The following is a 14,618-nucleotide window of genomic DNA, read 5'->3' as shown; positions in this document are numbered from 1 at the left end:
TATATAAAAGCAGGTACATAATTATTGTACAACCCGACTGTATCCGCCATTAATCAAGAGACTCTTAATCAAAGCAACGCAAGGCAAATTACTGCATTCCTTGGGCGCCGAGACGTCCGACAAACAACCTCGAAGAGAGAAAAGAAAGAAAACAATACAATACATACCTACTTACTAGGCACTAGTAATTATTCTCATACCTAAGGTTCTTTACCTAATACCTACATACCTCAAGGTACCCAGGTAAAATAAACTACATGCACATGTAGCAATCTGGCGAAACGGCACTTCGCGCAATGTCGATTCGCATAGTGCTCGACAACCCGCCCGAGTTCTTTACGAATCTCGACTTTATTAGCGGTCGCGTGATTCTCTCCTTGCACCGCTCCGAGTCCATCACCAATGTCATCGTCAAGCTCGAGGGCGAGTCGCGCACCGCCTTAGCCGTGCCTCCGCCCAACGACCGCGGCGGCAGCGATTATTATCGCCCGCGCGCTCCTGGTGGCATGGGCAACGGACAAATCGTCACGGAGAGCCACAAAATCCTGTACCGGCTCTTCCAGGTGTACCCGGACGATGGCGTCGCCTTCCCTTTCCAGCCGGGCCAGCATGAGTTCAAGTTCAACTTCAAGGTGCCCCTCAACAACATCTGCCACGATCCCAAAGCTATGAGCTCCCTGCTGGGCCTCGGCGGCCTGGGGAGCGGGTTTCGCACCATGGACGGCACCAAGCAGCTCATGCTGTCGCACGTCAAGGCGACCCTGCCGCCCTCCCTCACCGGCTTTCCCCAGGAAGCCGAGATCCGCTACTACATCAAAGTCACCATCCAACGGCCCGGCTTCTTCCGGGAGAACTGGCGGTACCACGTCGGCTTCAAATTCCTGCCCGTCGAGCCGCCCCGCCCCCCGCGGACAAGCCAGGAGGCCTTCGCGCGCCGGCCCTTCGCGTTCCGCGCGATCGAGGACTACCACGCGCAGCAGAAGAACACCCACCACAAGAAGTCGTCGCTTTTCTTCGGCGGCAAGTCGTCTTCATCGTTGGCGTCGTCGTCAGCCTCACCACCCGGCGCCGGCGGGGTCCTCGACCCGCCCAAGATCGAGATGTCGGCGCGCATCCCGTTCCCCACCATCCTGACCTGCAACGAGCCCGTCCCGCTCCGGCTGATCGCCAAGAAGCTGGCCGCGACGACGCTGCCCCAGCAGCAGGTGTACCTGACGTCGCTCGAGATCGTGCTGGTGGGGTACACCGAGGTGCGCGTGCACAACCTGCAGAACACGGAGCGGTCCGCGTGGGTCATCCTGTCCGCGCCCCAGCTCCCTTCCCCGATCCCGCTATTCAACTCCCCCGCCGACCCGGAGAACACCGAGTTCGAGGTGCCCCCCACCGCCTGGAAAGACCGCCGCCTCCCCAACACCATCGCCCCCTCCTTCCGGACCTGCAACCTCGCGCGCCGCTACGAGATCGAGATCATGCTCTCGCTAACCTGGGACCCTTCCTCCCCTTCTGCCTCCTCCTCCTCCACCGCCTCCTTCTTCGCCAGCGGGCGCCACCAGCAGTATCCCCCGCAAACCCTCGCCATGCCGCTAAAGCTCACCAACGTCGAGGTCTTCTCTGGCATCAAGCCGCCGCCGGAACTCCTGACCACCACCACCACCACCACCACCACCAATAATAATAATAATGTTCGTCCCCCCCGACTGCCATCTCGCCCCTCACAACAACAGCACGCCCAGCCGCAGCGCCCGCCCGACCCGCTGTACCCGCCGCAGCTCGGCACCGGCGGCGCCACCGTCTTCGAGGAGCCGCCGCCGAGCTACGACGAGGCTGTAGCGGATAGCCTACCGGGGCCGGCGGCGCGGCCCGCGTATAGTGGTGTTACGGCGGAGAACGCGCCGAGCACGATGCCGGCTGAGAAGGCGTGATGAGGACGAGGATGATGGCGACGATGAATGAGGGATAGACCCTCCCTCCCCGCGGGAACGTTGGGAGAAGTATGGGAAACGACCTACATAATGTAATGTAATGTAATGGGGTACTTGATCATTCGCGCGTCTGGGGTATATGCCTACCTACCTATATATAAGGGGCATAGCAGAAAGAGAAAAAAAAGGGGGGGAAGAGAATAAGAAGAAAAAGAAAAGAAAAGAAAAGGGAAAATAGAGATCCACCAACATTGGATTGTATCGCATTGTAGACTTTACGAGAAGCAGCAGCAGCAGCAGCAGCAGCAGCGTGTAGCGTGTATTAGACCTATCCATGGTCCGTAGGTGATGGTGGGATGGATGAAATGAAATGGATATTGATACCCCTTCGGTTTGCGTCGAGAATTGGCTAGCTAGCATTACCAGGTAGTTATGTATATAGAAAGAAGAATTTAAGCGTTTAATAGGTACTTACTTATATGCATAGGTAGTGGTTTTGAGTTCACATACTTGTTGATTGGCATTGGGCAAAGATCACGAAGAAAACATGATTAGTCCTCATAATTTCGTCGATTGTTACATTGTTACATTTCAGGGTGCATTTACATGCTACCTAGCTAGCGTTCTATCTACCACTATGGAAATCCCCCAATCCTTACTTATTTAGCTAGATATGCAAGACGTGGGTAGCCCTAGAGGTGATAGGAGATCCTATGAGTCCCTGTGGTCGGAGTGTCATCCACTTCCAATATCTGTGGAATAGATAGATCAAGGGGTATGAATAAGGCCCTAATAATTTCCTATGGTGTTTAGTCTTTCGACAAAAATCCCTGGAAAATCCATGAGTTGACCTATCCTGTCCGGTTCAGTATACCTGGCGCATTGATGTCTCATTCATCATAGCTTCTCCTTGAGAGTGCTCTTCAGCCTCTTCTCGACAGCGTCTAGATATTCGTTGGTGGTGACGTAGTCCGCACGAGTGTTCTTGCCGCAGGCTAAGGCCAGGTCCTTGGTCATGATGCCATCCACGTCCACGGTGTCGATGCAGGCCTTCTCGAGGCTCTCGGCGAACGCGATCAGCTCCGGGGTATCGTCTATCTTGCCTCGCTGCACGAGACCTCGGGTCCAGGCAAATATACTGGCGATTGGGTTCGTCGATGTCTCGTGACCCTTCTGGTGCTCGCGGTAGTGGCGCGTGACGGTGCCGTGCGCAGCCTCCGACTCGAAGGTCTTACCGTCAGGGGTGATCAGCACTGACGTCATAAGGCCAAGAGAACCGAAGCCTTGGGCGACGATATCGGATTGAACATCGCCATCGTAGTCTTTTTTTGCAATTTTAGTTTACAAAGTTTTCAAGATTATTTCAATTCGGACGGGTGACTCACTCTTTAGCGCCATGATGTATCCACCGGAGCTCTTCATCATCTGGGCAACCATATCGTCGATTAAACGGTGCTCGTACCAGATGTTCTTGGCCTCGAATTCCTTCTTGTACTGATTGTCATAAAGTGCTTGGAAGACATCCTTGAATTTGCCGTCGTACTTCTTGAGAATGGTGTTCTTGGTGCTCATGTAAAGGGGTAATCCCTTGTCAAGAGCGAGCTTGAAGCTAGCATGCGCGAATCCAGTTATGCTTTCGGTGGTGTTGTACTGAGTTTGTGCGACACCGCCACCCTCCTTGAACTGGAACACCTCGATCTCCTCAGGCTTGCCGCCCTCAGGGGTAAATACCATGCTCAACTTTCCGGGGCCCGACACGACTTTATCCTTTGCCCGGTACTGGTCGCCGAAGGCATGACGGCCAATAATGATAGGCTTCTTCCATCCTGGTACTAGTCGTGGGATACGGGGAATGACGATAGGCTCACGGAAAACAGTGCCACCGAGAGCGTTACGGATCGTGCCATTGGGAGAGAGCCACACTAGACACGAGAATAGGTGTCAGTGAGAGAATCCATGTCAATATACATATGTGATGCCGCAAATATATCTAAGTAAGCAAGCAATGTGTGAAACATGAAGGGATGTGGGTGGGTAGGTGGCTGGCTAGGTGGGCTCTTGATATGCGATATGCGATATGCAAGATGTAAGATGCAATATGCACGTCAGATTGCTTGCCATACAGAGCAATACGTGGGTGTAAGGATCCGCTCATATCTTACTCTGCTTAAGGTTGAATTCCTTTACACGGGCCTCATCTGGGGTAATGGTGGCGCATTTGACACCAACTGAGTACTTTTTAATTGCCTCGGCGGCATCAAGGGTGACTTGGTCGTTGGTTTCATCACGATACGGTAATCCCAGATCGTAATACTTCAAGTCAACATTGAGGTAAGGGAAGATGAATTTGTCCTTGATGACCTTCCAGATAACTCTTGTCATCTCGTCGCCGTCTAGCTCCACCACAGGGTTCTTGACCTTGATCTTTTGGACTGCCATGTTGTTCCTGGTATGATGAAAAAGCGCCACCGGCGTTGCTGATCGTATGACTGTCATAGGTGACGATCTCACAAACGGCCTCGGCGACCTGGCAAAGACAGAGGGCCGGATGCACCGGGCGGCGGAAGTGCGAACAGCAGACATGATGAAAGATTTATTCGGCTTATTCAGGGAAGAAGGTCAAGGCGCGACTGCGCAATACGAAAATAAAACGTTGAGTCAACAAAGAAACTGGCGGCGGCGGCGACAATAAAGTCGAAGCTAAAAAGTTTTTTAGCTAGCCAGGGGACACAAGGCGCAAAGACAGAAGACTAGAAGACCAGAAGCCGAGGAATTTAAATAAGTGTCAATGAATGGCGGGGGAGGAGGGAAGGAAGGAAAGAAGGAAGAAAGAACAATCAAATATTAATGCCGATACCTGCTTCTGGAGAGGTAGGTGGTACTATGTATGTAGGTATGTAGGTATGTATATGTAACTTATATCCGTGTAAGAGATTCAAGTCGCTGTCGCTTCTCACTGGTCTAGGACCGTCACACAGCTTTTATGTATCAAAGGTAAAAATTGATCCATGAGGGGAATTGCTCCAATCATTTAGCCCCTCTTATGAGGGGCACTATAAGTGGAGAGCTGGTACCTGGTATTTCCACATTTTGCCGATTTGCGGAGGGCATGTTGCTGTTGCAGTTCATGCAAGTAAAGAGGCATACCTACACTTTATTTCTTCTCCTCCATGCATACCCTCGGTAGCTATTTAACCTCCTTTACCTTTACCCCTTCTACCCTTTTACCCCTTACACATCAAGATCTAGCCAACGCTTAACCGTCTTCTCACCCTCTATCCACAAGACACTTCTCTTGCTGGCCTTCGAAAGGACTAAGAATCTCATTATAATATTCTCTATACTTCGAAGGTTCCCCTGGAGACAAGCCGGCGAAGGCCTTGAAGTATCTGTGTAGCTTCTAGATAGACATCAGTTCCTGTAAGCAACAGTAGAGTGAGTGAGTGCGCTCAATATACTGACTTGACCCCGATGAATAACAAGTACTCATGATCCGTGAGTAGGAAGGCCATCCACGCAAAGGTCTTTATATCAAATCCATGCCTAGGTATGTACCTAGGTAGTACTGAGGTAAATGCCATGAAGCCCAGCCCATAAAGCAGATAGATGTGATCCTCACTCACTTAATAAGATGCTTGCCTCAGCTCCTTAACGAGAAGGGGGAGACAGCCTACTTTTATAAGCATCAAAGATGCTCATGATACACCCACAATAACATCGTTTATACACTCGTACGTTCGGTTCGGTCAGGAGAAGGGCTGAGGCAAATATTGTAAACAACCTTTCTGCCTAGCCCCGAGACATACCTAGTACCTACCTACATTACCTGCCACCCATAGATGCAGGTGTGGTGTCTAGTACTTATGTAAATGCCCTATGCCCTACGTAGGTCCCCGCTCACCCACCTCCCTATGCACGAAGCCCAAAACCGCAAAGGGCAGAAATAGGGGAGAGGGGGGGAGGTGCAAGTGGCGGTTGCCTCTCAGCCTTACAATAAAATAGCCACAATGCCTAAGCATCCCTACCTGGGCAGGCAACCCCCCCCCCCTTTTCCAAGATATAGGGCTCGGGCTCGGGCTACTAAAGTCAGTTAGGATAAACATACCGGGTAGGTATCCATAAAAGGGGGTGGTTACACAACAGAAGAAGTCTTGAGTCAGTACGGCAGATATCTACCTGCCTAAGTATGTTCAGTCACTCACCTAAAGCAAAAGCAACATCTACTAGGCACCTAGGTAGGTAGGTATAGGTATAGGCATCTCTAGGACTACATGCCACATACTATGTAGGTGCCTACCTAGGCACATACTGTTACGACTCGTCTTGTCTTGTGTTAAGGGTTGCAGCAACACCAGGTACCTACCTAAGGTAGGACTTCAGTCACCTAGGCAACTAAAGCATCCACCTACATGTGAAAATACCTGACTACCTATGCGCGATGCATACGTGCTCAAGAGTGCGTAAGGACCTACGTAGGTAGGGCAGGTAGGCAGGCAGGGAGGCAGGGACTAGGTAGGCACAACACATAGTAACCTCATCCCTTCACCCTGCTACTTCTATGAGTCCGTTAGGCTAGTCTAGAGCTGTAGGTAGGTAGGTTGAGTCCTGCCTTGCCTACCTATACGCGTATGCGTACAACGGACGGTCCCGATATACCGAGATGCCGAGACACTTCGCATGTGCGTTTCTTCAACAACAAATACACGCAGATAGGACTTTTCGAGGTTACCAAACACGGAACTGATGAATAAATATCAAGAATGTGCAATTCCGGGTAGCTATCTATCTTCTTTGATAACGTAAAAAGACGTAACCCCCCTCTTCTCTTATTTACATAAATACACTTCCTGTATGGGTATGCAGTTGCGTAACGTTGAGGCAAAGCAAACTAACCAAGCCCAGGCAAACCTCAGGCAAGCCCACAGGAATATCTGGAAAAATCTGGGTAGGTAGCATCCGACTTTCCCGTGCGCAGGGCTGCAACTCTGCAACTCAGATATTTATTCCGCATACTACCCCCCCTTGCCCCCCGAGCTAACACCCACGCATATATATGGCTCATGAAACATTGAAGGTCGGCAAGAAATAAGGGTTTGAAGAAGGAAGCGAAACGATAGTTCCCTGCATAGAAACATACATACTTGACCAGCCTCGCAATGCAGTCTTAAAGAACATGACATGATAGCAATCAATACAGCCGCAGTCAAACGCCTCAACCAAGGGAATAAGCCAATCAAGGGGAGTAAAAAAAGGAATAAATAAGTGAAAATCATCGCCACATTTCTCATCTAGGTAAGTAAGACAGTAGGTATCAGAATAACAAAAAGAAATCTTAAATGTAAATACCAAGACATCAAACTGCCTGGCCTGCCTGGCCTGCCTCCACTCACCCCTTGTATACCGATGCATGGAACTGCAGCCTGACCAATAATCAGTCACTCGGGGTGCATAGCCTTTTAAGACGCACAGGGTATGTACCAGCCCTACGCCATTCGCTGAAAAGGGGAAGGAAACCAGTCCGGGGTAAGGAGAAGGCGCAGCGTAAATAATAAAATAAAGTGAAATGGAAAATAAAAATAAAGGATGAGATGTGAGGGGAGAATAAGCGGGCTTTTCTCGTAGCCATGTCAGAGTAGATAACATCCCTTGCACAGATATGCCGAGTTAGTTATAGGTAATCCATTGAGGCAGGATGCTCGAGCTGAGCACAGTAGACGTTCAGCTGGACTGCTTATGCGTAACCTCTCAGCTTCCGGCGGTCAGGTTCGCATACTATCTTGCATTTGGAACATTCGAAGCCCTTAGTATCAATAGATATGCGGCTGAGGCACTTAGTGCAGCGCCACCACCTGCAATCGACATTGCGGCTTTCCCACCAGTCACTGTTTTCTTGTTTGGACCCGCGCCGTATCATGTCCTCAAGGTGGTAATCTCTATAGTGTTCCCTGCAGTGATCGAGCCGGTAGAAGGGTTCCTTCGATCTTTGGCATTTCTTCCAATCGCAAGGGAACGGCGTTTTCTGACTGGAGTCACGGTGTCTATGCTGATAGTGGCGCTGGAGATCTGCCTTGCGTTTGAACGGCGATGAATTACAAAATGGTTCGAGACAGACATGAAGACCCGTGATATCAACAGGGGATTGCGGCCTGTGTGGATCTATTAGAACTCGAAGAGTGGGTAGATAACCTTTCATGTTTTGGTGGTAAAGTGATACTTACAATTCGGGGCTTGGCTCAACCGGTATGATCGCTGGATACCCTATAGATGGCGAATAACCCTGCTTGAGTTGCCAGTACGGGCCCTGCCCTGAATCGCCGTTGGTGATAAAATTGTAAAGCTGGAAATCGAAAGCTGGCTCTTGTGGTTGGTAGCCCGTATCGTAGCTTTGCCTATCTGTAGTGTAGGCCCCCTCTGGCGTAGCATAGTCGTGGCCCCCTATTATTATAGAGCTCGGCGAGAGACTATCGTTAAACTGCCCGCTGCTGGATCCTGAGTATGCGCTGTAATCACTCCCGTGTGATGCATTTCGCAACATTGGGGTGCCAGTCTGCCAATAATTTTGGTCACTATAGCCGGATCCGGTCTCTGAGACGTACGGATAAGCCATATTATGACGGGAAGTCGATGGAGTTTCCAATAATCTTCAATGTATTTACTGTCGCCCTTTGTATTTGTCTGGTTTCTTCGAGACAACCCGCATAACCTTTGCGGAACACCACTGCACTTATATAGACCCTTCAATCAAAGGGTTACGACTCGGCGGTTGAGTAGCAAACTTATTGTTATATGTAGACATGCAGATCGGTTGATAGATCAAAGTTGCCTGATAGACGAATATGGTATAGGTGCGGTAATACAAAATGCCAGTTATAATGTCTAGTTGGGACATTTATTCGGGCATTGAAGTATTCTCTGCTGTCAGACATAACAGAATCTTACTGACCATCGCGTTGCTAACAGATGGTGAGTGTGATAACCGTTCGATATGCATCGATAATGGCAATCGAGGCTCAAACTGCAAGACGCATATAGGTGAGGCTAACCGTAACTCCAACTATTTAAGGCTTCGATATGCGAGCTTGTACTTTTTGTTGGAAGCTCCAAATTCCTTCGAGGGGACGCTATGCTGTAAGAATCCAGATCTAAATAGTAAGCAAAGCGCCTACTCATGACAGCTAGGTAAGCTAGGTAATAGAATTCCCCCCAGGGTATTGCATAAAAATGTGTCGGATAACTTTGTATCCTAGTTGGCGGGTTTCCAGTACGCAATCAGTGAGCCATGCCGAGGCCACTGACTAGGTCTTTCACTTGTGGATGGCAGAAAGGGGGTAAGAGGTTGGTGCGCAATTTGGTTCATGGGTACTATCCTGATCGTAGGTATGATCAAGTATGTACGTGCTGTGGAATCTTGTAAGTGAGACACCTACTTTGGAGTTCGGTGAGCCGCGGAACTATGTAGTACGCTTCGACCGGGTGCCTTGAAAGATATGCATGCAATTTTAGGGTGACGCGACCCGATAGTTGAGCATAAAGCTATAGGTTCAGCCCAAAGTCCGTATGCTATGAGAATGTAGTTTGCTCCGTACGGGTAAGGCTGACAAGCCTGATAGGGTACGGGAGAATGTGGGCAAGCGTAAGCTGTCAGGTGGGTTAGGAAAGACAACAGCACGGGATTGGTTAATGGAGCTGAATATTAAGCTTGGTAAGTAACTCATAGCAGTAGATACCCGAAATTTCCTTGGGGTAAGTTAAGTGGTTGACCAAAAGCCGATGTTTGAAAGTCAAGATGATGGGCGTTACCCCTGCCAGTACTTACCTAGTAGACATACCAATTGGAGAAGGACGTCGTCTTTGGATTTTGCGTGAGTGCTGTACGACGTTAGATGCCCGTGGTGTCCTGTGGGACACGTAGGACACAGCCATCATGGGGTAGGACTTCAGCCTCAACTAAGACAAGCTATCGAATGAAATGAACGCTTGGAGCTGGGAGCTTCTTCTACTTTCAGGCAACCTAGTCCGCCTACTAGATTGCCTTGCCAACGCAAAGCTCCTGTTTGCCTCCGGTTGCCTTTCGGTGCCTGATCAGCCCCCAACAGAGTAGATTTCGGAATGCAATTGAGGCATTGGCACACTATCAAGTAGCGTAAATACGTAGCTTCGAGCCGCGCCCCCTCAGCACATGCCCTAGAACGTCAATGGAAGTGAGGCTGCTTAGTGAATTCTGCATGACAGACGTAGTTGCGTTCCACTTAATAAGGATCTGATAGTATATTCGGTCAAGAAACTGACCGAACATCATTTTGAGATAAGAGTTGAGAATAGTGCGGAGACTATTGCTCCAATAATGAGAGTCAAAAGTTGGTTGGCCTGTAGGTTTTCGAATTGGATCCTTTCTTAATGATTCCCTTCGCGGTTTGTAGCTTGGTTGTTTACCTAGGAGGTGTTCATATGCATTTGTCATTTGCTTGTTCCTTGCAGCCCGAATCCCACGATACGCCACGATGCGCGCATCAACCAAAAGAGCTTGGCGTTTCTCAGCCTAGAAAACATGGCAATTAATATATCTCTTTGACAGCATAAGCCAAGAGAATTGATTCCCAGATAGGATGAGTATTTGGGATGGAATATAATTCGGTAGAGAGCGTATCATCGCAGCCCAAAGGTCCAATCGCAACTACTCGCAAACATCCATATTTCGACATATTAACTCAGTTTATGACCGGTATCAAGTATTGCCTATCTCTGAAATTGATTCCATCATCGACTTTCCGGTTCCGGTAAGTTTCCGGCCAGTGATTGATAATCAGAGGACCCAATCATCGTAGTCGTCGTTTCACGTTCCACTGCGTGAATAGTCAGAAGTAGTAAGAAAATGGTCAGAGGCAGTTACAATAGTCGTTGACTCTTCATCAATTCATGACTCTAAAGGTAGAGGTGCACAATTAGGCTCCCCTCAAAACGTGTCCATGGATGAAAATAATAATAAAAAAAATGTTGAGTTTAAGTCGATAGGATGATATAGGACGATTGTATTTATTGTCTTCAACCTCTGTTTTATTCCGCAGAAATACTAGAAACAATTGGGCAGCTATGCATTAATACCTACCTGAGTATTGGTGCCACGTCTTTCGGGATTTGCTGTTGCTGTTGCTGTTAGGCTTCAGTTGGAGATTAAAAAAGTTGCCTACCTAGGTAGGTAGGCAGGTTAATTGTGAGGATTAGTTAGAAGGAAATTGGGAACTTGAAGTTTCATTGAGTTTAAGTTGAAAAAGCAAAAGTCAAATCAATCAATCAATCAATCAATCAATCTAATCTCCGTCAGTGGGTCTCGTGTTCCTTCCTATTAGTTACAGGTACCTACCTAGGTACATACATTATTAGGCTTTAGATGTAAACTTTTTGAAGAAGGCACAATGTAATACCTCGAGGTTAGATCTTTCCGTGAAGTTGTACACACAATAGTTCAACGGCATGTGCATGTGTTTGCTTACTACCCTGGACAGGTAGGTACATTGATGCAAAGATTCGGGGTTATGCCCTAGGTAAAGTCGGATTTATTCCACGTCTTACATGTAACACTTCGCTTCCCCCTCCTTTTTCTTTTTCGGCATACACAAGCCCACCGCTATTTCCACCTCATCTATACCCTACATAGGACCATAGGCAGTATAGATGTCTTGTCTTCATACAGTTTTTGCGGACAAAGGTCAATTATAGCACATATTCCTCGTATATTTCACAAAGCCCATGATTGCCCATATACTACATCGTATTAACAACGCTTGTATACATCTAAGGTTACGTACTTGGTACATGCTAGGTAGATAGGTAGGTAGAATAGGTATATCACAAATCCCTAATCTACGGATGTTAGTTAGGCAAGGAACGTAGGTAGTAGAGGAAAATGACTCACGAGAAGAAGAAAAGGACCTAAAGGCCGTATGCTACGGTCGTATGAAGGGGAGGGGGGGGACGAATCAATCAATTAATCGATCGCAATTCATTCCAAGGCCAATATCAGTTGCGATTATCAATTTGATCGATATCAAGTATTTAGGTAGACAACCGAAATCAGCCGAACAGTTCGCAAAGGAGAAGCCGGCCAGCCAGCCCCTCATCTCAGGTTCCACGATCGACCGAGCGAGCGAGCAACCCAAGCCTGTCTGTGACAGCTTCCACAAAGGCACGAACGGAGCGAGCGAACGACCCAGCTTTTTTTCCCCTTCGGCACAGGATGCAGGATACCCATTCCCCGTCGTACCCGTAGACGGGAAGCAGCAACGACCGGGCTGGGAATCATTTTGGTTCATGCAGAAGATTCGCCCGATGAACCTTGGGTTAGATAGCCTGCTGTTGCTGCTGTTGCGTGAAGTGCTCGTAGTACAGCTTGACGAAGAGCTCATGCTGGGCCGTGCGCTGGGACACCGAGATGTTGTTGTGGTCACACGCGGGCTCGCCATGTTCCAGGCAGAGGTCCTTGAGCTGGCTCGCGATGCGCTCATACACTTTGATGTTGATCGGCTGGAAACTGAGGTCTGATGCCGCCTGCAGCCTCTGCCACGCACAACCAGCCGCAGCCGTTGCCGAACATAGTCCCTCGGAGTCGCTGAGAGGCTCGAGAAAGCCCATGCCGTGCTGAGTTTCGGCATGGATAGTAGTAGGTAAGAAGATGTTTTCCTGGGATTCTACATGTCGTGGCCGTGACGGCGACGATGTAGACGATGACAATGCGTCGGAATGGTAGTCGAATGGCATGTTCATAGAACAGAGATCGGGATATTCGCCAAAAAGCGGTTCATCGAGATTGATCGCAGCCTGGGGATGCGGGCGGTTGAAAGACAAACTCGGCCGATCGAACAGCGGAGCAAGACGATTCGATTCAAAAGTCTGGTCGGCAAAGTCACCCAGTTCCCCTCTTGCGTTCCTGTGGGAATTTGTGGGATGCGAATGTCGTTCTTGATGGAACGAATCGCTCTTGTACGAGAATTTCGACAAAAGGTCTTGGTTGGGTTGGTAGGAAGATAAGGTAGGGGGCCTCAGTGTGTGTAGAAACTCGCGAAAAGGGATATCATCTTCATTGAGAGATCCTCGATGAAGCGGGCCCGATGCCATGAAGCTACCTTGTTTCGGTAGAATAGGAGTGTCCCGTGGTGCTTGATGAGAGTATTCCTCAAGCTGGCCATGTTCATTACCAGCAGATGTTGAGGTCTCGTTGGTAGGTGAGTGAGCCTTTTGCGCCGAATCATCGGGATAAAGGCATTGGAGAGATTTGTTCGTGCATCTCAAGCAAGGCTCGCCCCTCGAGCATCTTTCTCGTGCTCTTGCGCACTCTGTACATGCCCGTTTACGGTTAAGGCTGTGGCTATTTCTCTGAGTAGCAAGGTGCATGAGTTCGTGTCGAGTAAGAATATCACTATAGAGGTTGGTTAATACCGATCCACGTCAAGAGACAAGAAGCAAAGTAAGGATGCGCCTACCTCCTAAAGAAACGCTTCAAGCAAACAGAACAGACGAACGGTTTATGGCCGTCATGGCTGCGTTGATGTCTCTTCAGGTGCTCGGGTCTCTTGAAACTGCTAGAGCAGCGAGGACACTGATATTTCTCCTGAGTCTCACTCCCAGGGGAAGGACTCTTTCGCCAACTACTTCCTTCGGCTGCGACACTATCGATTTCCATTTCGGCATGAGCAAATAGGTTCTAGGTACTACCCAAGTCTTGACCTATCTTGTAAACTCGTGATACTCGCCATGGCGTATTATATGTCGTAACAATGGGATCTATATGTGGAAATCACATATGTTAAGGCTAGTCCCGTCGAAAGTAAGTTGAATGTAACCTATAGATTAAAAAGGGTATAGATTTCTAGAAGTATGCTAATTCGGTGCGATATTCTACGATATTCCACAATGTATACCTCCCTAGAACCCAGGTCAGTAGCATTTCCAACCCAAGATTATGGGGGGCCAAGATGTTACCCCGGTGGCGCGCTTGGAACAAAGTTCGTCGGAACATCTTACCGATAGATTAAAAGTCCAGTGAGGAGACTGGAGCATGATTGGCCAAGGCGTGCATCGAAACAAGGCTTGACCCTATTCACCGTGAAGCATTGGGGGGAGCACATCCATGCTGCTGACTGAAGGAGCTCGGGTTAAGATTGCGAATAAGGACCGATATAAGGAGTCCGGTGATTGGTCCGAAGTTGAGGCTATACACCTGCTGCTTTATAGACTCGTCGCGGAGCACCTCCGTTACGATCATAACGCGCAAAAAGAGCTCTCGGAATAACTGTATGGGCTTTTGCATTGATGGGAGAATTTGGTTAAAAACGACTTGCTTTATTAGCAGCCGTAAGGGTTGGTTTGATCTGGTCTTGAAAAAGGAATATACCCTTGTCCCCTTGTACTAAACTTGCCAAGTTTCACGGAACCCAACGAAGCCACGGTCATTGTTATCTAACACCGAGAGAGGGACACAGAACAGAGAGACAGAGAGAGGAGAAAGAAAAGAGGTGATTAAGGCTGAGATAATCAAAAGTGGTATTAGTGAAAACCCCCTGTTTCAACTAAAACTACCTCACACCTCTACACAGTAGAGCAGCTATATGAAAAGGGGAACTGGAAAGAGAATAAAAATAACAAAAAGATCCGAAGATGCAGGTTACCCGATACGGCATCGTTGGGTAGTAAAGGTGCCTA

The 14,618-nt window shown here is 48.7% G+C and overlaps 6 protein-coding genes across 6 annotated transcripts; 1 reads left to right on the top strand and 5 right to left on the bottom strand.

Moving 5' to 3' along the window:
- The first annotated feature begins 58 nt into the window (after positions 1 to 58).
- GGS25DRAFT_499719 (uncharacterized protein) lies at positions 59 to 2,396 on the top strand. The gene has a single exon (XM_049261802.1). The coding sequence runs from the start codon at positions 297 to 299 to the stop codon at positions 1,920 to 1,922; it is 1,626 nt and encodes a 541-aa protein (XP_049114800.1). The 5' UTR covers positions 59 to 296; the 3' UTR covers positions 1,923 to 2,396.
- On the bottom strand, positions 2,059 to 2,285 carry GGS25DRAFT_499720 (uncharacterized protein). Its single transcript, XM_049261803.1, has one exon. It carries the CDS (start codon positions 2,256 to 2,258, stop codon positions 2,070 to 2,072), a length of 189 nt encoding a protein of 62 aa, XP_049114801.1. The 5' UTR covers positions 2,259 to 2,285; the 3' UTR covers positions 2,059 to 2,069.
- A 308-nt stretch (positions 2,397 to 2,704) lies between the features above and the next one.
- GGS25DRAFT_375032 (isocitrate dehydrogenase NADP-dependent) lies at positions 2,705 to 5,074 on the bottom strand. Its single transcript, XM_049258222.1, has 3 exons — positions 4,085 to 5,074; positions 3,308 to 3,844; positions 2,705 to 3,244 (listed from the first exon to the last, which is right to left on the bottom strand). The coding sequence occupies exons 1-3, from the start codon at positions 4,503 to 4,505 to the stop codon at positions 2,820 to 2,822; spliced, it is 1,383 nt and encodes a 460-aa protein (XP_049114799.1). The 5' UTR covers positions 4,506 to 5,074; the 3' UTR covers positions 2,705 to 2,819.
- Positions 5,075 to 6,666: 1,592 nt separating this feature from the next.
- GGS25DRAFT_499710 (uncharacterized protein) lies at positions 6,667 to 8,162 on the bottom strand. The gene has a single exon (XM_049261801.1). The coding sequence runs from the start codon at positions 7,563 to 7,565 to the stop codon at positions 6,981 to 6,983; it is 585 nt and encodes a 194-aa protein (XP_049114798.1). The 5' UTR covers positions 7,566 to 8,162; the 3' UTR covers positions 6,667 to 6,980.
- On the bottom strand, positions 7,432 to 8,937 carry GGS25DRAFT_374674 (uncharacterized protein). The gene is made up of 2 exons (XM_049258221.1): positions 8,141 to 8,937; positions 7,432 to 8,068 (listed from the first exon to the last, which is right to left on the bottom strand). Exons 1-2 carry the CDS (start codon positions 8,527 to 8,529, stop codon positions 7,654 to 7,656), a joined length of 804 nt encoding a protein of 267 aa, XP_049114797.1. The 5' UTR covers positions 8,530 to 8,937; the 3' UTR covers positions 7,432 to 7,653.
- Positions 8,938 to 12,260: 3,323 nt separating this feature from the next.
- On the bottom strand, positions 12,261 to 13,599 carry GGS25DRAFT_523800 (uncharacterized protein; the record flags this gene model as incomplete). The annotated part of the gene is made up of 2 exons (XM_049264490.1): positions 12,261 to 13,335; positions 13,439 to 13,599. 2 exons carry the CDS (start codon positions 13,597 to 13,599, stop codon positions 12,261 to 12,263), a joined length of 1,236 nt encoding a protein of 411 aa, XP_049114796.1.
- Between the last annotated feature and the right edge of the window lie 1,019 nt (positions 13,600 to 14,618).

This window comes from Hypoxylon fragiforme (assembly GCF_022984875.1).
Source record: "Hypoxylon fragiforme strain CBS 206.31 chromosome Unknown GGS25scaffold_7, whole genome shotgun sequence".
Classification (NCBI taxonomy): Eukaryota; Fungi; Ascomycota; class Sordariomycetes; order Xylariales; family Hypoxylaceae; genus Hypoxylon; species Hypoxylon fragiforme.
This window is presented reverse-complemented; position numbering and strand designations above follow the sequence as displayed.